The sequence below is a fragment of the Pelophylax lessonae genome (assembly GCF_965119305.1).
Source record: "Pelophylax lessonae genome assembly, contig: HAP1_SCAFFOLD_979, whole genome shotgun sequence".
Classification (NCBI taxonomy): domain Eukaryota; kingdom Metazoa; phylum Chordata; class Amphibia; order Anura; family Ranidae; genus Pelophylax; species Pelophylax lessonae.
The window spans coordinates 9,956-32,501 of NW_028119382.1; the positions used below are offsets into that span (position 1 = coordinate 9,956).

The 22,546-nt window shown below is 43.6% G+C and overlaps 1 protein-coding gene across 5 annotated transcripts; it reads right to left on the reverse strand.

Annotated features, from left to right (window-relative positions):
• Window positions 1-17,069: 17,069 nt before the first annotated feature.
• LOC309544103 (uncharacterized protein) lies at window positions 17,070-21,872 on the reverse strand. Of its 5 annotated transcripts, XM_082276485.1 has the most exons (8): window positions 21,835-21,872; window positions 20,274-20,405; window positions 20,064-20,187; window positions 19,850-19,947; window positions 19,692-19,760; window positions 19,536-19,643; window positions 18,993-19,131; window positions 17,070-18,295 (listed from the first exon to the last, which is right to left on the reverse strand). In XM_082276485.1, the coding sequence occupies exons 3-8, from the start codon at window positions 20,146-20,148 to the stop codon at window positions 17,361-17,363; spliced, it is 1,434 nt and encodes a 477-aa protein (XP_082132611.1). In that variant the 5' UTR covers window positions 20,149-20,187; window positions 20,274-20,405; window positions 21,835-21,872; the 3' UTR covers window positions 17,070-17,360. The 5 variants fall into 5 exon arrangements, with proteins under 5 accessions (XP_082132611.1, XP_082132610.1, XP_082132609.1 ...); XM_082276484.1 differs by having other exon boundaries at window positions 17,070-18,292; window positions 19,536-19,760; XM_082276483.1 differs by having other exon boundaries at window positions 19,536-19,760.
• Between the last annotated feature and the right edge of the window lie 674 nt (window positions 21,873-22,546).

The window sequence follows — 22,546 nt, forward strand, 5'->3', positions numbered from 1 at the left end:
AAGGTGCAATAGGCACAGTGCAGGGTTGTCTCCCACCTCGACCACAGTAAGCTGTTTGATGACTGATGCTACCTCGCTCCAGAATGCCCGCAGTAAAGGGCATTCCCAAAAAATGTGAAGCATCGTCCCTCCCTCAGAGCCACATCTCCAACACCTGTCAGGGCAATCCCCGCTCATTCTGTGGAGGACCGCCGGGACCCTGTACCACCTGGTGAGAATTTTGTAACTGATTTCTTGAGATTTGCAAGCCAGGGAGGCCTTGTGGGCCAAGGTCAAGATCTTTTCCATCTGCTTGGGCGTGAAAGAGACATCAAGGTCACGCTCCCATTGTTTCAGGAAGGGCAATTGTGATCCCCCGTCCAGATCCAGAAGGAGGGAGTAAAGGAAGGACAGAGCATGTCTAGGGGGGTCACCATCTCGACACAGGGCCTTGAACTGCGTCAATGGTTGAGGAGTGTAGCCTGTTTTCTGCATATGGAGGAGGAAGTGTCGGATCTGTAGAGCGTGATCAGTTATGACACCAGCCATTGGATGGTTTGAAAAATTGGTTGGAAGCACATCCAATGTGACATGTCGGGAATGTAACTGTTTTTTTTTTTATATTGATGGGTTTACTTCTACTTTAATGGCTGGGAATGTCGGGAGGAGGTACCTAGCATGGAGTAGGGCACAGAATGGTGGAGGGGGCGACTTCAGCAGGAGGGTAACTGTTTGTAACGCTCCTGCGTTTTTGTAGTAGGCTGGATTTGCAGCTGCAGAATCTCCACTCAGTAGTCATGTAGAGATGTGTTGAATAACCAGATCCAACTCTCCAGACTCATTACTGTGGGCCTGTCAGCTTCAGCATACAGATATACACACTCAATAAGATGTTCCTGGAGTGATAGGAAGTATATGATAGTATGAAGATGATGTGCTGAAGGGACAGGTGTGAACAGTGACAGAGATGGTAAGCACTTGATAGAAATGTTCAGGAGAGTATTAGATGGTATTAGGTAGAATGCAGATAGGTTAGTAATCGAGTATGGTAACAGGTGGTAAGGACAGCAGATGACAAATACAGGATAGACTAACCCAGTGCAAGGATAGATGGTAGTAGACTCAAGAGCTAGCAATCTATGTAACAGTGCAGATGATAGAATTAGTATGCATAGATAGTAACAGTCCTTAATGTGCAGAGGTAGATAGTGTAAGTAAGGTTATGGAGGATTCCCCTGTGGGGTACTTATCACTAGTAAGGTTAGTAGTAGAAGGGTCCAGTAGTGAGGGAGTGATCCAGTAGCGAGATACAGGGATCAGTAGCGAGGTTCCGGTCTGTTTCCAAGTAAAAGAGAATAGCTGGAGGTTCCGGTAGCAAGACAAGCTTGTAAGCATGTGGACACACAGGCAGGTTGAACGAACAACGTGAGAGAGAACGCCGGCGGCTGAAATAGCCGCTGTGCGGCGCTCGGCGATGACGTCACCCGTCTTAAAGGTGTATGCGTACCACCTAATTAGAAAGGTGGGACGCATATTTGAAAAGAAAATGGAAAATGAGGGTACCAGAGGTACCAGAATCTTACAGTACCCCCCCCTTAAGGCCGGCTCCGGAAGGCCTATAGCACTGGTTTCTCCGGGTATTTCGAGTGAAACCTTCGTATAAGCCTAGGTGCGTGAACATCAGTGGTATCCAACCAGGTGTCGTCTTGGGGTCCATAGTTCTTCCATCTTAGGAGATACTGGAGTCTTCCTCTGTGGATACGAGAATCCAAAATCTCCTTAATCTCATATTCTTCTCCGCCTTCAACTTGTACTGGAGGTGGAGGCAAGATGGTAAGCCTTATTCCTTGATTAGGAACATGGGGTTTCAGTAGCGACACATGGAAGATGGGATGGATCTTGAGATCTGCTGGTAAGGTGAGCTGTACTGCAGCTTTTCCAATAAGTTTCTTAATTGGGAAGGGTCCCAGAAATAAAGGTCCAAGCTTTTTGCTAGGGATCTTTAATCTTAAATTTCTTGTCGATAGCCAAACGAGGTCCCCAATAGCATACTGAGGAGAAGGTCTTCTACGTAGGTCGTAGTACCTTTTTTGTTGGCTGTGGGCGTGTGAGATAGTGGTATTAAGTAAACCCAGAAAGTCCTTTATTTGGGTAAAATAGTCTGAGGCTACTGGGTTACTTGATGGTAGGATGCGTGGTGGAAGAAGTGTGGGATGAAACCCATAGTTTAAGTAGAACGGACTTTGCTTAGTAGTACTGTGGGTTGCGTTGTTATAAGCAAATTCCGCCAGAGGGAGAAGGTCCACCCAATCATCCTGTAAGTATGATGTGTAGCAACGCAGATATTGTTCTATACACTGGTTGACTCTTTCAGTCTGTCCGTTGGTCTGAGGGTGGTAGGGAGAAGTGAGCTTTCGCTCAATCCGTAATATTTGACAAAGAGCTTGCCAAAATTTGGAGATGAACTGTAAACCACGGTCGGATAATAGAATCTTTGGAATTCCGTGTAACTTGAACACATGTTTCATCAGTAGTTCCGCTGTTTGTTTAGATGAAGGTAGTCTACGGATAGCGATGAAATGTGCCATCTTTGTCAGGTGGTCCACTGACACTAGAATGGTATTAAATCCTTTAGAAGGTGGTAGTTCTACTATAAAGTCTAAGGACACAACTTCCCATGGAACCTGGGGTCTTGGTAGACTGCAGAGTAGACCAGATGGTTTTGTAGTGTCAATTTTGGACCTTGCACAGATGTCACATGAAGATACAAATTTTTGTACAGACGTCTTCATATCAGGCCACCAAAACTGCCTAGTAAGCAAATTAAGGGTTTTCGTCATACCCATATGTCCTGCCATGGGCACATCATGTGATAACTCCAAGATCTTGGTGCGCATAGTAGGGGGTATGTAGAGTTTGTCGTTGTAGTAGAGGAAGCCTTCTGCATCAGTACTTAGTTGAGGTGGAGGTGAATCCAATCCTATACTGTGCAAAATCTCTTCCTTCAGGGAACGAACAACCCCAATAATACGTTCATAGGGTATTATAGGAATAGAAGGGATTTCAGCGCAGTTATCTTCGGTTAATCGTGATAGCGCATCCGCTTTTTTATTTTTGTCTGCAGGCGTGTAGGTCACTAAGAAGTTGAATCTTAGGAAGAATAATGACCATCGTACCTGCCGGTGGGAGAGAGTTTTGTTAGTCTGGAGGTATTGAAGGTTTTTATGATCTGTATATATGAGTATTGGTAACCGGGTACCCTCAAGTAGATGTCGCCAATTCTCCAGTGCCAGTTTTATGGCAAGCAACTCCTTTTCACCCACTGGGTAATTCACCTCTGGGCTGCTTAATGATTTTGAAAAGAAAGCAACTGGGTGGAGTGGTGAAGTATTTGTTGGTCGTTGGGAGAGAACTGCTCCTACTGCCATATTTGACGCATCTACCTCCAGAATATATTGGAGGGATGGGTCTGGATGGCGTAGTATGGGAGCAGAAGTAAAGCTTGATTTTAACAAGCAGAAAGCTCAATTTGCTTCTTCTGACCATTTGAATGGTTTCTTTATACTTCTCAGTTGTGTGAGAGGTCTCACAATGGCAGAAAAGTTCTTGATGAACTTCCTATAGAAGTTTGAAAATCCAAGGAATCGCTGTAATGCCTTACGAGTTGTTGGTATAGGCCAGTCCAGAATACAGGATATCTTGCTCATATTCATCTTAATTCCGGTTTTGGATATGATGTATCCTAGGAATAATATTTCTTCTTTATGAAATAGGCATTTTTTTAATTTCACGTATAGATTGCGTGCGAGTAATCTGGATAACACAAGTCTTACATGTTTTATATGTTCAGAGAGAGATCGAGAATAGATAAGTATATCGTCCAGATATACTACAACACAGACATCAAGTAAGTCTCTAAAGATGTCGTTTATGAACCTTTGGAAAGCTGCGGGAGCATTACACAACCCGAATGGCATCACAAGATATTCAAATAATCCGTATCTGGTTCTGAATGCTGTTTTCCACTCATCTCCGTCACGGATTCGGATTAGGTTGTATGCCCCTTTCAGGTCTAATTTAGAGAAGTAAGTAGCCCCACGCACTTGTTCAATGAGTTCAGGGATGAGCGGTAAAGGATAGCGATCCTTTATTGTAATCGTATTTAATTGCCTATAATCGATAATAGGCCTAAGACTTGAATCCTTATTGCGGACAAAAAAAAGTCCTGCAGCTGTGGAAGAAGTAGAGGGTCTGATGAACCCTTTTGTCAAATTCTTATCCAAGTATTCCTTGAGGTGAGAAAGTTCATCCTGTGAAAGAGGATACACATGACCGAAAGGCAATTTGCTGTTAGGGAGTAGATCGATAGTGCAATCATAATCCCTATGGGGAGGCAACATTTGAGCATTTTTTTCAAGGAATACTTCGGACAGATCCTGATAGCATAGTGGTGCAATCTCATCTGACACCACAGACAGGATCTTTCCATAAGATGGGAGGTTACACGTAATCTCACAATAGTGAGAAGGGAAAGACAAAGTCCGTCTTTTCCAATCTATGATTGGTTGATGTGTGTGTAACCAGGGGAGTACCAAAAATAATAGAAAAATGGGGTGAAGATAGTATATCAAAAGTGGTGGTCTCCATATGAGACTCGTTAGTAGTGACGAGGAGTGCTTGTGTCTGGTTGGTGATTGGACCAGAAGATAGTGGAATACCGTTAATGAAACTAACAGAAACAGGTTTAGGTTTTGAAATAATAGGTATTTTATTTAAGGTAACAAAACATGTATCAATATAGTTTCCACAAGATCCGGTGTCGATCATAGCCTTGGTGGTAATCCTAGTCTGGTCCCACTGTAATGTCAAATGAACAAAGAGATAGGGGTTAGAAAAGGAAGTCGTTAATCCTCCTAGCAGGACATGTGAACACTCACCCTCTTTTTTGCGGACAAGGGGACAGACGCTTATTAAATGATCCGGGGATGCACAGTACATGCAGAGGTTTCTGGATCTTCTTCTGGCTCGTTCAGTAGTTGATAAAGGTGGGCGTATGGTTCCTACCTCCATGGGAGTAGGGTCAACGGCCGAAATCCGAGAAGGACTAGACAATGGCATTCCCATTTTCTCAGCCTTTCTTTCACGCAGTCGCCTGTCAATGTTGATACTGAGTTGTATTAAGGCATCCAGAGTGCCAGGTAAATCCGCTCGGACGAGCTCGTCTTTAACAGCTTCTGACAACCCGAGTCTGAATTGAGTTCGCAGAGATGTATCATTCCACCCTGAATCAAGGGTCCATCTTTTGAACTCAGCTACAAAGTCTTCTACAGGTCTCCTTCCTTGTTTTAAAGCCCTCAATTGAATATCAGCAGTACTCTGCCTGTTGGGGTCGACTCATCATATAAACTAGCGAGTTCCGCTAGGAATAAAGAATAGGAGTTGAGAAGCTGATCATTTTTCTCAAAGAGAGAGTCTGCCCAGGCCCGTGGATCACCCGTTAAGTATGAGATAACGGTACAGACTTTAATTTGATCAGTAGGGTATGTACGAGGTTTTAACAAAAAAAGCAATTGACATGCGTTTTTGAATTCACGAAATTTTTTCCGATCACCTGTAAACACTAGAGGAGGGTTTATTTTAGGTTCAGGGGGTTGAGCAGCAGTGAGCCGTGAAAGACGGGTTACTTGCTGTATCAGAGTCTGATTTTCTTCTTTTACTTCAGTAAGAGCAAGCATTAATGCATTTACTTGTTGTGTTAATTGTGTCACTTGAGTGGGTAATTCTGCTGAATCCATTTTTTAGGTTCGTTCAATCTGTAACGCTCCTGCGTTTTTGTAGTAGGCTGGATTTGCAGCTGCAGAATCTCCACTCAGTAGTCATGTAGAGATGTGTTGAATAACCAGATCCAACTCTCCAGAATCATCACTGTGGGCCTGTCAGCTTCAGCATACAGATATACACACTCAATAAGATGTTCCTGGAGTGATAGGATGCATATGATAGTATGAAGATGATGTGCTGAAGGGACAGGTGTGAACAGTGACAGAGATAGTAAGCACTTGATAGAAATGTTCAGGAGAGTATTAGATGGTATTGCGGACCATCTATTGCGGAGTGGGCACCTTACACATCGCCTAGGAGAGGCGGGTCCAGATACAGCAATGAATGACAGGTAACATAACTGGCAACGAATAAACAGCCACATGAGAACAAAGGGGGAGGTGGGGAGACACGGGAGGGAAAGAAGGGGGAGAAATGGAGGAAAGGACGGAAGTTACAAGATGAAGGAGAAGGGAGAAAAGGAGGGGAAAAGAAGGAGAGGGCCGGGACGTGGACACCAAGGCACTTACTCGGCGAAGGCCCAACAGTCCGCCACAGCCTAACCAATGGCCTGTAAGTACGCGTCCGTACATGTGAAATGCACCCAAGGCCGCCAGCGGTCCCTTGTGAGTTCTTCGGTGTTTTTCAATGTTGCAGTCAGGTCCTCCATACGGTGGGTTTCCACTATCTTAGAGAACCATAATTTCCGAGTGGGGGGTTGAGTCTGTCTCCACATGGCTGGGATGCAGGCCTTCTCGGGATTGAGGAGATGGATTGTCAAAGACTTCCGGTATTTCTGAATTGGCCTCCCTGTAAGGTGCAATAGGCACAGTGCAGGGTTGTCTCCCACCTCGACCACAGTAAGCTGTTTGATGACTGATGCTACCTCGCTCCAGAATGCCCGCAGTAAAGGGCATTCCCAAAAAATGTGAAGCATCGTCCCTCCCTCAGAGCCACATCTCCAACACCTGTCAGGGCAATCCCCGCTCATTCTGTGGAGGACCGCCGGGACCCTGTACCACCTGGTGAGAATTTTGTAACTGATTTCTTGAGATTTGCAAGCCAGGGAGGCCTTGTGGGCCAAGGTCAAGATCTTTTCCATCTGCTTGGGCGTGAAAGAGACATCAAGGTCACGCTCCCATTGTTTCAGGAAGGGCAATTGTGATCCCCCGTCCAGATCCAGAAGGAGGGAGTAAAGGAAGGACAGAGCATGTCTAGGGGGGTCACCATCTCGACACAGGGCCTTGAACTGCGTCAATGGTTGAGGAGTGTAGCCTGTTTTCTGCATATGGAGGAGGAAGTGTCGGATCTGTAGAGCGTGATCAGTTATGACACCAGCCATTGGATGGTTTGAAAAATTGGTTGGAAGCACATCCAATGTGACATGTCGGGAATGTAACTGTTTTTTTTTTTATATTGATGGGTTTACTTCTACTTTAATGGCTGGGAATGTCGGGAGGAGGTACCTAGCATGGAGTAGGGCACAGAATGGTGGAGGGGGCGACTTCAGCAGGAGGGTAACTGTTTGTAACGCTCCTGCGTTTTTGTAGTAGGCTGGATTTGCAGCTGCAGAATCTCCACTCAGTAGTCATGTAGAGATGTGTTGAATAACCAGATCCAACTCTCCAGACTCATTACTGTGGGCCTGTCAGCTTCAGCATACAGATATACACACTCAATAAGATGTTCCTGGAGTGATAGGAAGTATATGATAGTATGAAGATGATGTGCTGAAGGGACAGGTGTGAACAGTGACAGAGATGGTAAGCACTTGATAGAAATGTTCAGGAGAGTATTAGATGGTATTAGGTAGAATGCAGATAGGTTAGTAATCGAGTATGGTAACAGGTGGTAAGGACAGCAGATGACAAATACAGGATAGACTAACCCAGTGCAAGGATAGATGGTAGTAGACTCAAGAGCTAGCAATCTATGTAACAGTGCAGATGATAGAATTAGTATGCATAGATAGTAACAGTCCTTAATGTGCAGAGGTAGATAGTGTAAGTAAGGTTATGGAGGATTCCCCTGTGGGGTACTTATCACTAGTAAGGTTAGTAGTAGAAGGGTCCAGTAGTGAGGGAGTGATCCAGTAGCGAGATACAGGGATCAGTAGCGAGGTTCCGGTCTGTTTCCAAGTAAAAGAGAATAGCTGGAGGTTCCGGTAGCAAGACAAGCTTGTAAGCATGTGGACACACAGGCAGGTTGAACGAACAACGTGAGAGAGAACGCCGGCGGCTGAAATAGCCGCTGTGCGGCGCTCGGCGATGACGTCACCCGTCTTAAAGGTGTATGCGTACCACCTAATTAGAAAGGTGGGACGCATATTTGAAAAGAAAATGGAAAATGAGGGTACCAGAGGTACCAGAATCTTACAGTACCCCCCCCTTAAGGCCGGCTCCGGAAGGCCTATAGCACTGGTTTCTCCGGGTATTTCGAGTGAAACCTTCGTATAAGCCTAGGTGCGTGAACATCAGTGGTATCCAACCAGGTGTCGTCTTGGGGTCCATAGTTCTTCCATCTTAGGAGATACTGGAGTCTTCCTCTGTGGATACGAGAATCCAAAATCTCCTTAATCTCATATTCTTCTCCGCCTTCAACTTGTACTGGAGGTGGAGGCAAGATGGTAAGCCTTATTCCTTGATTAGGAACATGGGGTTTCAGTAGCGACACATGGAAGATGGGATGGATCTTGAGATCTGCTGGTAAGGTGAGCTGTACTGCAGCTTTTCCAATAAGTTTCTTAATTGGGAAGGGTCCCAGAAATAAAGGTCCAAGCTTTTTGCTAGGGATCTTTAATCTTAAATTTCTTGTCGATAGCCAAACGAGGTCCCCAATAGCATACTGAGGAGAAGGTCTTCTACGTAGGTCGTAGTACCTTTTTTGTTGGCTGTGGGCGTGTGAGATAGTGGTATTAAGTAAACCCAGAAAGTCCTTTATTTGGGTAAAATAGTCTGAGGCTACTGGGTTACTTGATGGTAGGATGCGTGGTGGAAGAAGTGTGGGATGAAACCCATAGTTTAAGTAGAACGGACTTTGCTTAGTAGTACTGTGGGTTGCGTTGTTATAAGCAAATTCCGCCAGAGGGAGAAGGTCCACCCAATCATCCTGTAAGTATGATGTGTAGCAACGCAGATATTGTTCTATACACTGGTTGACTCTTTCAGTCTGTCCGTTGGTCTGAGGGTGGTAGGGAGAAGTGAGCTTTCGCTCAATCCGTAATATTTGACAAAGAGCTTGCCAAAATTTGGAGATGAACTGTAAACCACGGTCGGATAATAGAATCTTTGGAATTCCGTGTAACTTGAACACATGTTTCATCAGTAGTTCCGCTGTTTGTTTAGATGAAGGTAGTCTACGGATAGCGATGAAATGTGCCATCTTTGTCAGGTGGTCCACTGACACTAGAATGGTATTAAATCCTTTAGAAGGTGGTAGTTCTACTATAAAGTCTAAGGACACAACTTCCCATGGAACCTGGGGTCTTGGTAGACTGCAGAGTAGACCAGATGGTTTTGTAGTGTCAATTTTGGACCTTGCACAGATGTCACATGAAGATACAAATTTTTGTACAGACGTCTTCATATCAGGCCACCAAAACTGCCTAGTAAGCAAATTAAGGGTTTTCGTCATACCCATATGTCCTGCCATGGGCACATCATGTGATAACTCCAAGATCTTGGTGCGCATAGTAGGGGGTATGTAGAGTTTGTCGTTGTAGTAGAGGAAGCCTTCTGCATCAGTACTTAGTTGAGGTGGAGGTGAATCCAATCCTATACTGTGCAAAATCTCTTCCTTCAGGGAACGAACAACCCCAATAATACGTTCATAGGGTATTATAGGAATAGAAGGGATTTCAGCGCAGTTATCTTCGGTTAATCGTGATAGCGCATCCGCTTTTTTATTTTTGTCTGCAGGCGTGTAGGTCACTAAGAAGTTGAATCTTAGGAAGAATAATGACCATCGTACCTGCCGGTGGGAGAGAGTTTTGTTAGTCTGGAGGTATTGAAGGTTTTTATGATCTGTATATATGAGTATTGGTAACCGGGTACCCTCAAGTAGATGTCGCCAATTCTCCAGTGCCAGTTTTATGGCAAGCAACTCCTTTTCACCCACTGGGTAATTCACCTCTGGGCTGCTTAATGATTTTGAAAAGAAAGCAACTGGGTGGAGTGGTGAAGTATTTGTTGGTCGTTGGGAGAGAACTGCTCCTACTGCCATATTTGACGCATCTACCTCCAGAATATATTGGAGGGATGGGTCTGGATGGCGTAGTATGGGAGCAGAAGTAAAGCTTGATTTTAACAAGCAGAAAGCTCAATTTGCTTCTTCTGACCATTTGAATGGTTTCTTTATACTTCTCAGTTGTGTGAGAGGTCTCACAATGGCAGAAAAGTTCTTGATGAACTTCCTATAGAAGTTTGAAAATCCAAGGAATCGCTGTAATGCCTTACGAGTTGTTGGTATAGGCCAGTCCAGAATACAGGATATCTTGCTCATATTCATCTTAATTCCGGTTTTGGATATGATGTATCCTAGGAATAATATTTCTTCTTTATGAAATAGGCATTTTTTTAATTTCACGTATAGATTGCGTGCGAGTAATCTGGATAACACAAGTCTTACATGTTTTATATGTTCAGAGAGAGATCGAGAATAGATAAGTATATCGTCCAGATATACTACAACACAGACATCAAGTAAGTCTCTAAAGATGTCGTTTATGAACCTTTGGAAAGCTGCGGGAGCATTACACAACCCGAATGGCATCACAAGATATTCAAATAATCCGTATCTGGTTCTGAATGCTGTTTTCCACTCATCTCCGTCACGGATTCGGATTAGGTTGTATGCCCCTTTCAGGTCTAATTTAGAGAAGTAAGTAGCCCCACGCACTTGTTCAATGAGTTCAGGGATGAGCGGTAAAGGATAGCGATCCTTTATTGTAATCGTATTTAATTGCCTATAATCGATAATAGGCCTAAGACTTGAATCCTTATTGCGGACAAAAAAAAGTCCTGCAGCTGTGGAAGAAGTAGAGGGTCTGATGAACCCTTTTGTCAAATTCTTATCCAAGTATTCCTTGAGGTGAGAAAGTTCATCCTGTGAAAGAGGATACACATGACCGAAAGGCAATTTGCTGTTAGGGAGTAGATCGATAGTGCAATCATAATCCCTATGGGGAGGCAACATTTGAGCATTTTTTTCAAGGAATACTTCGGACAGATCCTGATAGCATAGTGGTGCAATCTCATCTGACACCACAGACAGGATCTTTCCATAAGATGGGAGGTTACACGTAATCTCACAATAGTGAGAAGGGAAAGACAAAGTCCGTCTTTTCCAATCTATGATTGGTTGATGTGTGTGTAACCAGGGGAGTACCAAAAATAATAGAAAAATGGGGTGAAGATAGTATATCAAAAGTGGTGGTCTCCATATGAGACTCGTTAGTAGTGACGAGGAGTGCTTGTGTCTGGTTGGTGATTGGACCAGAAGATAGTGGAATACCGTTAATGAAACTAACAGAAACAGGTTTAGGTTTTGAAATAATAGGTATTTTATTTAAGGTAACAAAACATGTATCAATATAGTTTCCACAAGATCCGGTGTCGATCATAGCCTTGGTGGTAATCCTAGTCTGGTCCCACTGTAATGTCAAATGAACAAAGAGATAGGGGTTAGAAAAGGAAGTCGTTAATCCTCCTAGCAGGACATGTGAACACTCACCCTCTTTTTTGCGGACAAGGGGACAGACGCTTATTAAATGATCCGGGGATGCACAGTACATGCAGAGGTTTCTGGATCTTCTTCTGGCTCGTTCAGTAGTTGATAAAGGTGGGCGTATGGTTCCTACCTCCATGGGAGTAGGGTCAACGGCCGAAATCCGAGAAGGACTAGACAATGGCATTCCCATTTTCTCAGCCTTTCTTTCACGCAGTCGCCTGTCAATGTTGATACTGAGTTGTATTAAGGCATCCAGAGTGCCAGGTAAATCCGCTCGGACGAGCTCGTCTTTAACAGCTTCTGACAACCCGAGTCTGAATTGAGTTCGCAGAGATGTATCATTCCACCCTGAATCAAGGGTCCATCTTTTGAACTCAGCTACAAAGTCTTCTACAGGTCTCCTTCCTTGTTTTAAAGCCCTCAATTGAATATCAGCAGTACTCTGCCTGTTGGGGTCGACTCATCATATAAACTAGCGAGTTCCGCTAGGAATAAAGAATAGGAGTTGAGAAGCTGATCATTTTTCTCAAAGAGAGAGTCTGCCCAGGCCCGTGGATCACCCGTTAAGTATGAGATAACGGTACAGACTTTAATTTGATCAGTAGGGTATGTACGAGGTTTTAACAAAAAAAGCAATTGACATGCGTTTTTGAATTCACGAAATTTTTTCCGATCACCTGTAAACACTAGAGGAGGGTTTATTTTAGGTTCAGGGGGTTGAGCAGCAGTGAGCCGTGAAAGACGGGTTACTTGCTGTATCAGAGTCGGATTTTCTTCTTTTACTTCAGTAAGAGCAAGCATTAATGCATTTACTTGTTGTGTTAATTGTGTCACTTGAGTGGGTAATTCTGCTGAATCCATTTTTTAGGTTCGTTCAATCTGTAACGCTCCTGCGTTTTTGTAGTAGGCTGGATTTGCAGCTGCAGAATCTCCACTCAGTAGTCATGTAGAGATGTGTTGAATAACCAGATCCAACTCTCCAGAATCATCACTGTGGGCCTGTCAGCTTCAGCATACAGATATACACACTCAATAAGATGTTCCTGGAGTGATAGGATGCATATGATAGTATGAAGATGATGTGCTGAAGGGACAGGTGTGAACAGTGACAGAGATAGTAAGCACTTGATAGAAATGTTCAGGAGAGTATTAGATGGTATTAGGTAGAATGCAGATAGGTTAGTAATCGAGTATGGTAACAGGTGGTAAGGACAGCAGATGACAAATACAGGATAGACTAACCCAGTGCAAGGATAGATGGTAGTAGACTCAAGAGCTAGCAATCTATGTAACAGTGCAGATGATAGAATTAGTATGCATAGATAGTAACAGTCCTTAATGTGCAGAGGTAGATAGTGTAAGTAAGGTTATGGAGGATTCCCCTGTGGGGTACTTATCACTAGTAAGGTTAGTAGTAGAAGGGTCCAGTAGTGAGGGAGTGATCCAGTAGCGAGATACAGGGATCAGTAGCGAGGTTCCGGTCTGTTTCCAAGTAAAAGAGAATAGCTGGAGGTTCCGGTAGCAAGACAAGCTTGTAAGCATGTGGACACACAGGCAGGTTGAACGAACAACGTGAGAGAGAACGCCGGCGGTTGAAATAGCCGCTCTGAGGCGCTCGGCGATGACGTCATCCGTCTTAAAGGTGTATGCGTACCACCTAATTAGAAAGGTGGGACGCATATTTGAAAAGAAAATGGAAAATGAGGGTACCAGAATCTTACACTGTTCTAGAAAGGGGAGGAGCACGGCAGAGACTTGTACTCTTGGTGCCAACATCTAGCCAATCGCAAGCCCCTACTTATACACTTAATGATCACCCCTTGCTAGAATGAACCTGGAAGTGATGTGTATCAGGTCACTTCCATGTTCAGTGCTATCATTCCTGCCAATGAAGCTATGAATAGAGCACAATCTGTATTATCTTCAGCGGAGGGCAGCAGAGACATGAGAGGTCTAAAAGAACCTTGATGTCTTATTGAAGAGAATATGTCCTAAAAAAAGCTTTAACAAAGGGAGGCTAGTGATATGATAGCAATAACGTTTAAGTGATACCAAACAGAGAAGTGTTAATTTCCAAAATTCATTCACATAAATCATATCTATCCTGCCACTGTATTTTTTTTTTAAGTTTTTAATCGTTTAAGTCCCTTATTCATGCAACGCTGTCGTGTGGTTACATGATCTCTCCCTGTTCTTTGGCATCTGCGGGGAAAGATCCTCAGCGGAGGGCCTTTTATTACTCTGCTGATGTACTGTATGCTCTCTACAGTGTGAGTCTGTGTCTGGCCAGCCCTGATTGGTACTGTACAAGTCACATGACTAAAAAAAAAAAAAAGAATAATAATTCAAATTGATTTATAAACGTCAAATAACTGTTTTACAGCTTCTAATGAATCTTTATTGAACATCAGATGTGTATCTTTTGTACATTATTATGGTGTAGGCCGAGTCACAGATGACGGACACTAGCTTTCATTGTTCAGATGGCATCTGCATCCAAGGCCCTTTTTTTCTCTACTTTACAGGTTTTAGAAATTACATTTTATATATTTAATACTAATTTATAATAAAACTGTGACAAACTCACTCAGGATATGGGCTTTTGGAGGGGACTGCAGGCTAGCCACTTGCCTGCTGACTATGGGCCCTGGCTTGTGAGGAACACTGCTCTTTGTGGGGTGTATGCCAGGGGGACCCTTGGAGTAATGTTACTTTGGATTCAAGTCCATGTCTCCCTAAGACACACAGACTCTGGGACTCTAGGCCTAGGATCCATGTTAAAGGCCTAGCTGCCTATTGCATGGCAGATGCTAATGTCATCAGCTCAACCACCTGTCTTCCACACATTGTTGATTGTGCTGATTAACTCACCTATTGTCTACTGTGGGGATGTATTTAGACTTATAATAATGTGTATTGTACTTCATGAGCTCGATGATGGCAAGTCTGCTAGTTAATGAGCTCAAGTGAATTAAATCACTGTCATCTATTAGTTTCTAGTGGGAAAGTAGAATACTGTTTGAGTTGGTTGTTTCTTACATATGTTAATCATATTTCTGTACACAATTTCATCTGCATATGATAATGTAATCAGGCACCTGACCTGGTGGGGTATATATTCGGTGTGAGTGTGTTCAATAAATGTTTCAGATCTTATACAAGCTATTCTCAGCTAGTTTTGTATAGGGGCGGCTAGAATATCTGAAATCTATGTTCAAGACTGAAGGAAGCGTTATTCTGTTGGAAGCACACAGGAGCATTGTGAGTCGCGGTTCCGTTACAAAAACTGGATTTTTGACTTACCATAAAATCCTTTTCTCTTAAGTTCATTGACGGACGTAGTTCTCTCTGATTCATATCAGTAGGGGTAATACTGCCCCCTAGAGGAGAAGGACACTAGGCAGAAAAAAGTTCTGGCTACGCCTATGGGCAGTCCCGGAGGGTACACCCTCTCTCTTCCTACATAGGATGTCAGTTTTGTATCAAAGCAGTGTCAGAAAAGTAACACCAACCAAACTCAAAATAGAGGGGCAGGTACTGCATCCGTCAATGAACATAAGAGAAAATGATTTTACGGTAAGTCAAAAAAACAGTTTTCTCTATTGTTCATTGACGGACGCAGTTCTCTCTGATTCATATCAGTAGGGACGTCCCAAAGCAGTGCCATAAAATGAGGGGTGGGAACAGCAGAAAAGAACAAGTCCCCAAGGCCAAACATAGCCGACCAGGCAACATAGGACTCATTAGCACAAAAGATAAGGCCCACCTGAAAACAACAGTAAACACCCTCAAGGAAGGCCAAAAGCCCTCCAAACAGCAGCCAGCTAAAAACTTTGTGGCGAAAAGAGGCATCTGCAGATGCTAGCACATCTACCTTATAAACCGTGGTTAAGGTGTGAACAGACTACCAGGTAGCCGACTTGCAACCTGGAGCACAGATGCCCACAAGGCGATAAGCCCAGGAAGCACTAAGCGCCCAAGTAGAACGCACCGAAACAGGGAAAGGTAGGACCTGACCCCTAATTGAATAAACCTGCACCACCATCTGTCCGATTCATCCGGGAATAGACGCAGCAGATGCAGGCAGTCCCGTTCACGGGCCATCCGTAAGTATAGAGAGCGAGCCTGACTCACAAAAAGACTCAGTAGTCGCCAAGTACACCTGGAGTGCCCGCACTCTAAACAGAGTAAGGAATGCACATTCCTTAGGATGTGAGGGCTCGGGACACAAGATAGGAATACAATGTCCCCGTGCAAATGAACACTAGAAACCACCTTCGGAGGGAAGGACAGATCCGGATGAAGTACCACTTGGCCCCATGATCAACATATAGGGAGAACGAAAGGACAATGTCGCCAGTGCCGACACCTGCACGCAGAGTAACAGCAACCAAGAAGGCCACCTTCTGTAATAAGGTAGGCAGGGGATACCCTCGAATACTCACATACAGAGAGTCTAAAAGAACCGACTGCACCAAATAAAGGTCCCCAGTGGGTGACGGAGGTTGCACCGGAAGCACCAAGTGTCGCACCCCCTGGAAGAAGTCACGTACCAGGGAACAGGCGGCCAACAGCCTTCAGAAGAAATTTGCCAAAACCAAAACCCACCCTTGACAGTACTCAAGGCCAACTTGTGATCAACTCCCCATTAAAGGAAGCCAAGATCCGGGCCCATTGTCCCATTACTTTTGGCCCCTAAAAAGTGGGAAGCACATATACCAACTGTTGTAATTCCTACACCTTTCACCTGATTTGGGTGTAAATAACCTCAGATTGAAGCTGAAAGTCTGCAGTTAAAGCACATCTTATTTGTTTCATTTCAAATCCATTGTGGTGGTGTATAGAGCCAAAAAGATTAGAATTGTGTGTCAATACTTATGGACCTGACTGTATATAGTATATACATAGCGGGGCTTTCTGTGCCGGGTGCTGTTTGGGGAAGAATGGGTGGAAATCTCAGAGAGGGGAATTTCCATGCATTAGATCCTGCATCTGCATTTGACATAGAAATAATAATAATAATAAATCCCATAGGCAGAGGCATGATGGGACTTGTAGTTCCGCAACAACCGGAGAGCAAGCAGTTTGAGACTCCTGGTTTACACAATCTCAACCTGCAGTGGGCACACATAGAAGATGGGAGGGTAGTATATTTCAGTCTACACAAAACAAATGCTTTAGTGGCTTTGTGAGTAAGAACATTCTGTTATATAGCATGTGATGAGAGTATTTCATAGTCTGGGTTTAATGACACTTTAATTGAAGAAAAAAAAAATAAAACACTCAAGTTACCCCCAAGCACTTAAAGTTCCCCCAAAGTTAGAGTTCCCACATACAGACAAAAATATATGATGTGTTGCGGGCACGGCAATACAGACGCAAGATGGAGCCAATGATCATAGGAAATTACTGTATGAAATAAAATACGACCAATATTCGTCATGGTTGCAAAAATGCATGTCACTTTCATTCAACTATCTATTTATTTTTTAATGGACCACTAAGACTTCACAGCACAAAATGTACCCAGCCCAGAGGTAATGACTCAATTTTTATTTTTCTACTGCTATCAATGGCCAACACGGTACAACACTTCATCCATGTCTTTGGTGATCTCTGATCTCCTTATGAAGTGTTTCTTACATGATGAAGATCAGCCATGGAGTATATCTGAGGTGTATATCAGGGTGTGCTTCTTCCCCACATGAGAGCTGTGATGTCCAGCAACATTCATATAGAAGACATTTCCCACACTCAAGGCACAAATACACCTTGAGGGTTGTGTGGGATCCCTGATGTACAGGAAGACAGGACTTCACTAAGGAACAATTCCCTCACTCAGGACAGGAAAGTGGCTTCTCCCCAATGTGCGATTTCTGATGTCTGTAAAGATTGGATGTTTGTGAAAAACATTTTCCACACTCAGGACAGGAATATGGCTTTTCCCCCGTGTGAGATCTCTTATGTTTGTAAAGACTGGAATGTCCTAAAAAACATTTCCCGCACTCAGAACAGGAATACGGCTTTTCTCCGGTGTGACATCGCTGATGTTGCACAAGTTCTGATTTTTGTGCAAAACATTTCCCACACTCAGAACAGGAATAAGGCTTCTCCCCTGTGTGCAGTTTCTGATGTCTGCGAAGGTTAGACTTCACTGAAAAACATTTCCCGCACTCAGGACAGGAATATGACTTTTTTTCCATGTGAGATAATTGATGTGTGACAAGCTGAATTTTTAGTACAAAATATTTCCCGCACTCAGGACAGGAAAATGGCTTCTGCACCGCGTGAGATCTCTGATGTGTAGACAGATGAGACTTCTTTAAAAAACATTTCCCGCACTCAGGACAGGGATGTGGCTTCTCTTCTGTGTGAGATCTTTTATGCTCATCAAGATTGAATTTAAAATGGAAAAATTTCCCACACTCAGTACAGGAAAACCTCTTATCTGTTGGAAGGATGGCATCGTCCCTCACAGTCTGAGGTTCCTCAGGATAAGAGGAATACGATGGTCCGGCACTGTCCCTCACAGTCTGAGGTTCCTCAGGATAAGAGGAATACGATGGTCCGGCACCGTCCCTCACAGTCTGTGGTTCCTCAGGATAAGAGGAATACGATGGTCCATCTACACTGTGTGATGCCGGATGGACATTTGAGGTAGCCGGGTTTTCTCCTGGACTATACTGTGTGATGTCCTCATCTTCTACTTTACAGTCTGGAGACAAAGTGAGACAATCCTCTGAGGTTTTCCTCATCTCCCGTCCATCTACTAAAATAGAAATAAAAAGATTATTACTAGACATGAGCAGATTGGTTCCCCTACACCAGGACTCCGCCCACATCAGGCAGCTTTGTCTATGAGGATCTTACAATTCTACCCTCAAGGTAACTATTAAATGGGTCCTCTGATCTCCTACCAGTTCATTTCTTCATTCATGGACCTTAGTCAGAGAGAGAGAGGAAACAACGAGAACTGTCTTTTATAGGAGTGACAGTGATGAGGAGATTATAGGACGAGTGTCCCCACTGATCCTGAAGACCACCATCATTGGGTTATGGACTCCTCCCTCATTATTACTTTCTGTTTAAGATTCCAAAGTTTGAGGATGTTATCACATTATCAACATAGAAAAGTTTGTCCTCCATTCAAATCATCGGATATAAAATGTCCAGCTAGAAAATTGGTCTAAAAGCAATAAAGCCTAAGTACCGTACAACTTATTAAATGGAATACAAGGATTAGGACAATACAGTATCAAAATTATGTAATGTACAACATAGAGTATATAGTGCAGGGGTCAGGAGTATGTAATGTACAACATAGAGTATATAGTGCAGGGGTCAGAAGTATGTAATGTACAACATAGAGTATATAGTGCAGGGGCAGGAGTATGCCTTTAAAGTCCCATTTCTGTTTGGCTTGAGGAACCAAGAATCGTAAATTGTATTTAGTGTTAATGACCCACCTGTGCTGATCTCTGTAGGAGTGTCCTCCTCTATAAATGTCCCCGTTATTCCATCCTCCTCCATAGACTGCTGATCATCCCTCACATATCTCTCTTCTTCTACTTTAACCTCAACCTTTATATCATTCAGATGTTCACCCTAAACCAAAAGAAGGATTGACAAAAAGATCTGTAAAATATCAATTGTTATAATGTATCATCACATAAAAAACCTACACATCTTCTCCACGAGTCCATGTTCTAGATGCTCGAGCCCACCAACCTTGTAATGGTGAGGGATGGTTTGACCTTCCTGTGTGGAATCCCGGGAATACAGAGGACGGGGACATCTCTCTGGTGGGTTCCTGGTATTAGGTGGCTTCATCGTATCCTTGTGTCCTTCCATAAAATATTTCATCCCTCCATACTCCTCATCCTCCTCTTTATACTCTTCTTTAACAATATTATCCCCAAAGTTTCTACTCTGAAAGATATTAGAAAACATTTATTGCAACAAACATGCCATGTATAAATCACAACTACCAATAATTGTCAATCATCTACCTGATGATGGTGAGGGATGGTGTGATCTTCCTGTGTGGAATCCCGGGAATACAGAGGACGGGGACATCTCTCTGATGGGTTTCTGTAGCTGGATGATTCTATCATGCTCTCCTGGTACAGATTTTTGTGTTTTAGAATCTCTGACTCCTCCATCACCCCATCCTCATCATCCTCCTCTTTTATCTCTTCTTTAACCTCAACTTTAGAATCTCTCAGGTTTCCACTCTGAATATAAAATATAAAATATACACATTGTAACAATGCAGATAATGTACAGATCCTAATGATACTATCAGTGATTGTTCCTCATCTACCTGATGATGGTGAGGGATGGTGTGATCTTCCTGTGTGGAATCCCAGGAATACAGAGGACGGGGACATCTCTCTGGTGGGTTCCCATTACTGGATCCATCTGTAGGAAACACACACACTGACTGAATACATTGTTTCTATGTGTTTATCAGATGATGGGGGATCTAGGTGGATCCTCCGTACTGCTCTCTCCTTTACAATAAAGTCTCCTCTTACCCGGTGATGTGAGGGGCGACTGATTGTCCATCATGACGTCCTTGTAGAGATCCTTGTGTCCTTCTAAATACTCCCACTCCTCCATGGAGAAATAGACAGTGACATCCTGACACCTTACAGGAACCTGACACACACAATGATACAGTCACCATCCAGACACATCCCTTGTCTGTTACTGGATAATGTCCCAGAATTCCCAGCACCGCTCACCTGTTTTGTCCGCAGCTCAGTGATCTTTCTGGTGACTTCTAGAATCTTCTTTCTATTTCTCTATTCTATCAGGATGGGAGGTGGAGGCACTGTGATGGTCATATGATCTCCAGACTTCACAGGAGGAAAAGTCTAGATTTGAACACAAATAGTAAAACCAAATTACATTCCTAGAATTCTCCTCACCTCACCATTCAGGTCGCTAGTTTAATAAAGCCCCACTTCAGACAGTGGTATGATTTACCCAGACAGAGCCCCCCCCCCGTAGATTAAAAGCTTGTTGCAGGCATTCTGACATTGTTACATACAACACAGAATCAATAGTCCACCCACATTCTATATCCATCAGAAAAAGGAAAAAAAAAACATATAGAGGAACATTGGGAGGAGGAGCTGTGAGGTCAGTGTGATGTCATAGGATTCTCTGACTCTGGATGGAGGGACATTGGGGGAGGAGCTGTGAGGTCAGTGTGATGTCATAGGATTCTCTGACTCTGGTTGGAGGGACATTGGGAGGAGGAGCTGTGAGGTCAGTGTGATGTCATAGGATTCTCTGACTCTGGTTGGAGGGACATTGGGAGGAGGAGTTGTGAGGTCAGTGTGATGTCATAGCATTCTCTGACTCTGGTTGGAGGGACATTGGGAGAAGGAGTTGTGAGGTCAGTGTGATGTCATAGGATTCTCTGACTCTGGTTGGAGGGACATTAGGAGGAGGAGTTGTGAGGTCAGTGTGATGTCATAGGATTCTCTGACTCTGGTTGGAGGGACATTGGGAGGAGGAGCTGTGAGGTCAGTGTGATGTCATAGCATTCTCTGACTCTGGTTGGAGGGACATTGGGAGGAGGAGTTGTGAGGTCAGTGTGATGTCATAGCATTCTCTGACTCTGGTTGGAGGGACATTAGGAGGAGGAGTTGTGAGGTCAGTGTGATGTCATAGCATTCTCTGACTCTGGTTGGAGGGACATTGGGAGGAGGAGCTGTGAGGGGCACTCTGTAAAGTTTCTGTACACAGAATTATTTCTCCTGGGTGCGTCCCACCTCTCCTAAATGGAAAGATTTGGCTTTGCCAGGACACATCGTATTCCTGTGATCTCCGTGTACTCCGGAGACTTTACTCATCACATTTAAGGATGAATATCCGAGACTGGGATCATTACGGAAACATTTGTTTTCAGGACATTTACTACAAATGCCATTTTCCCCTATTTCTTTCTATTTGACTGTTATAAAATAAATATACATATTCCAATACCCCCTAAATAAACTCCCCCATCCCTCCTCTAATAAAATTGGTATAATCCATTAGTATAGACTGATGAGGTGAGAAGGTGATTGGTGGGAAAGGTGACACATCTCCAAAATAAAGAGAATGTTTTGGCCCCATAAATGGGGAAATGTTCTGTCCCTGAAGTGGTTAATCTAGGTTTCCACACTATATATGTGTGTATCATCATCTGCTGGAGATAAAAGACATCACAGTGACTATGGAGGAAGAGGACGGACATGACGGGGGGGGGGGGGGGGGGTTACTGGGTGTAAATAGAAAATAAGATCTTATTACCTCTTCTGCTGCCACTTCCAACAATGTCTTCTCTCTACTTCCTCCCAACTCACCTTTCACCCGGAACTTCCTGTCTGTAGCAAATATCACTTCCTGTCTGTAGCTGACATCACTTCCTGTCTGAATTCCATAGAGACACCCATTCTCAGTAGAAGTGAGATCCCCACCTTGTGGAGCTCAGAGGAACTGTAGCCCCGAGAAACGTCTCGTAGTGTGAACACGGCCTTGTGCGGTGTATGTACTACTATTATTATATAGGATTTATATAGCGCCGACAGTTTAAGCAGTGCTTTACAACTTGAGGGTAGACAGTACAAATACAATACAATACACTTTAAAACAGTAGGAATCAAGGGGTCCTGCTTGTTAGAGCTTACAATCTAAAGCCTCGTACACACTCAACAATTATCGGCCGACCGATCGTCCGACTTTTGTCCAAGTTGTGTTTTGTTGGTTGGAATGTGCCTAGACTGCACACAAATTTTCTCGGCCAACAAAAATCTACTTCAGAAGTGATACAATAATAGGAAGAAAGCTGCGCACAAAGAACAGTATGCTAAAAAGGCTGCTTGTACAAAGTATATCAAACCAAAAAATTATGTGAAGATGGTACAGCGCCACTACATGGAACAACTAACTAACTAAAGAAAAAAGAGGTGAACCAAAGTCCATAAGTCCATGTAGAGGAAAGATTCAAATGCTGGAAAAAGTG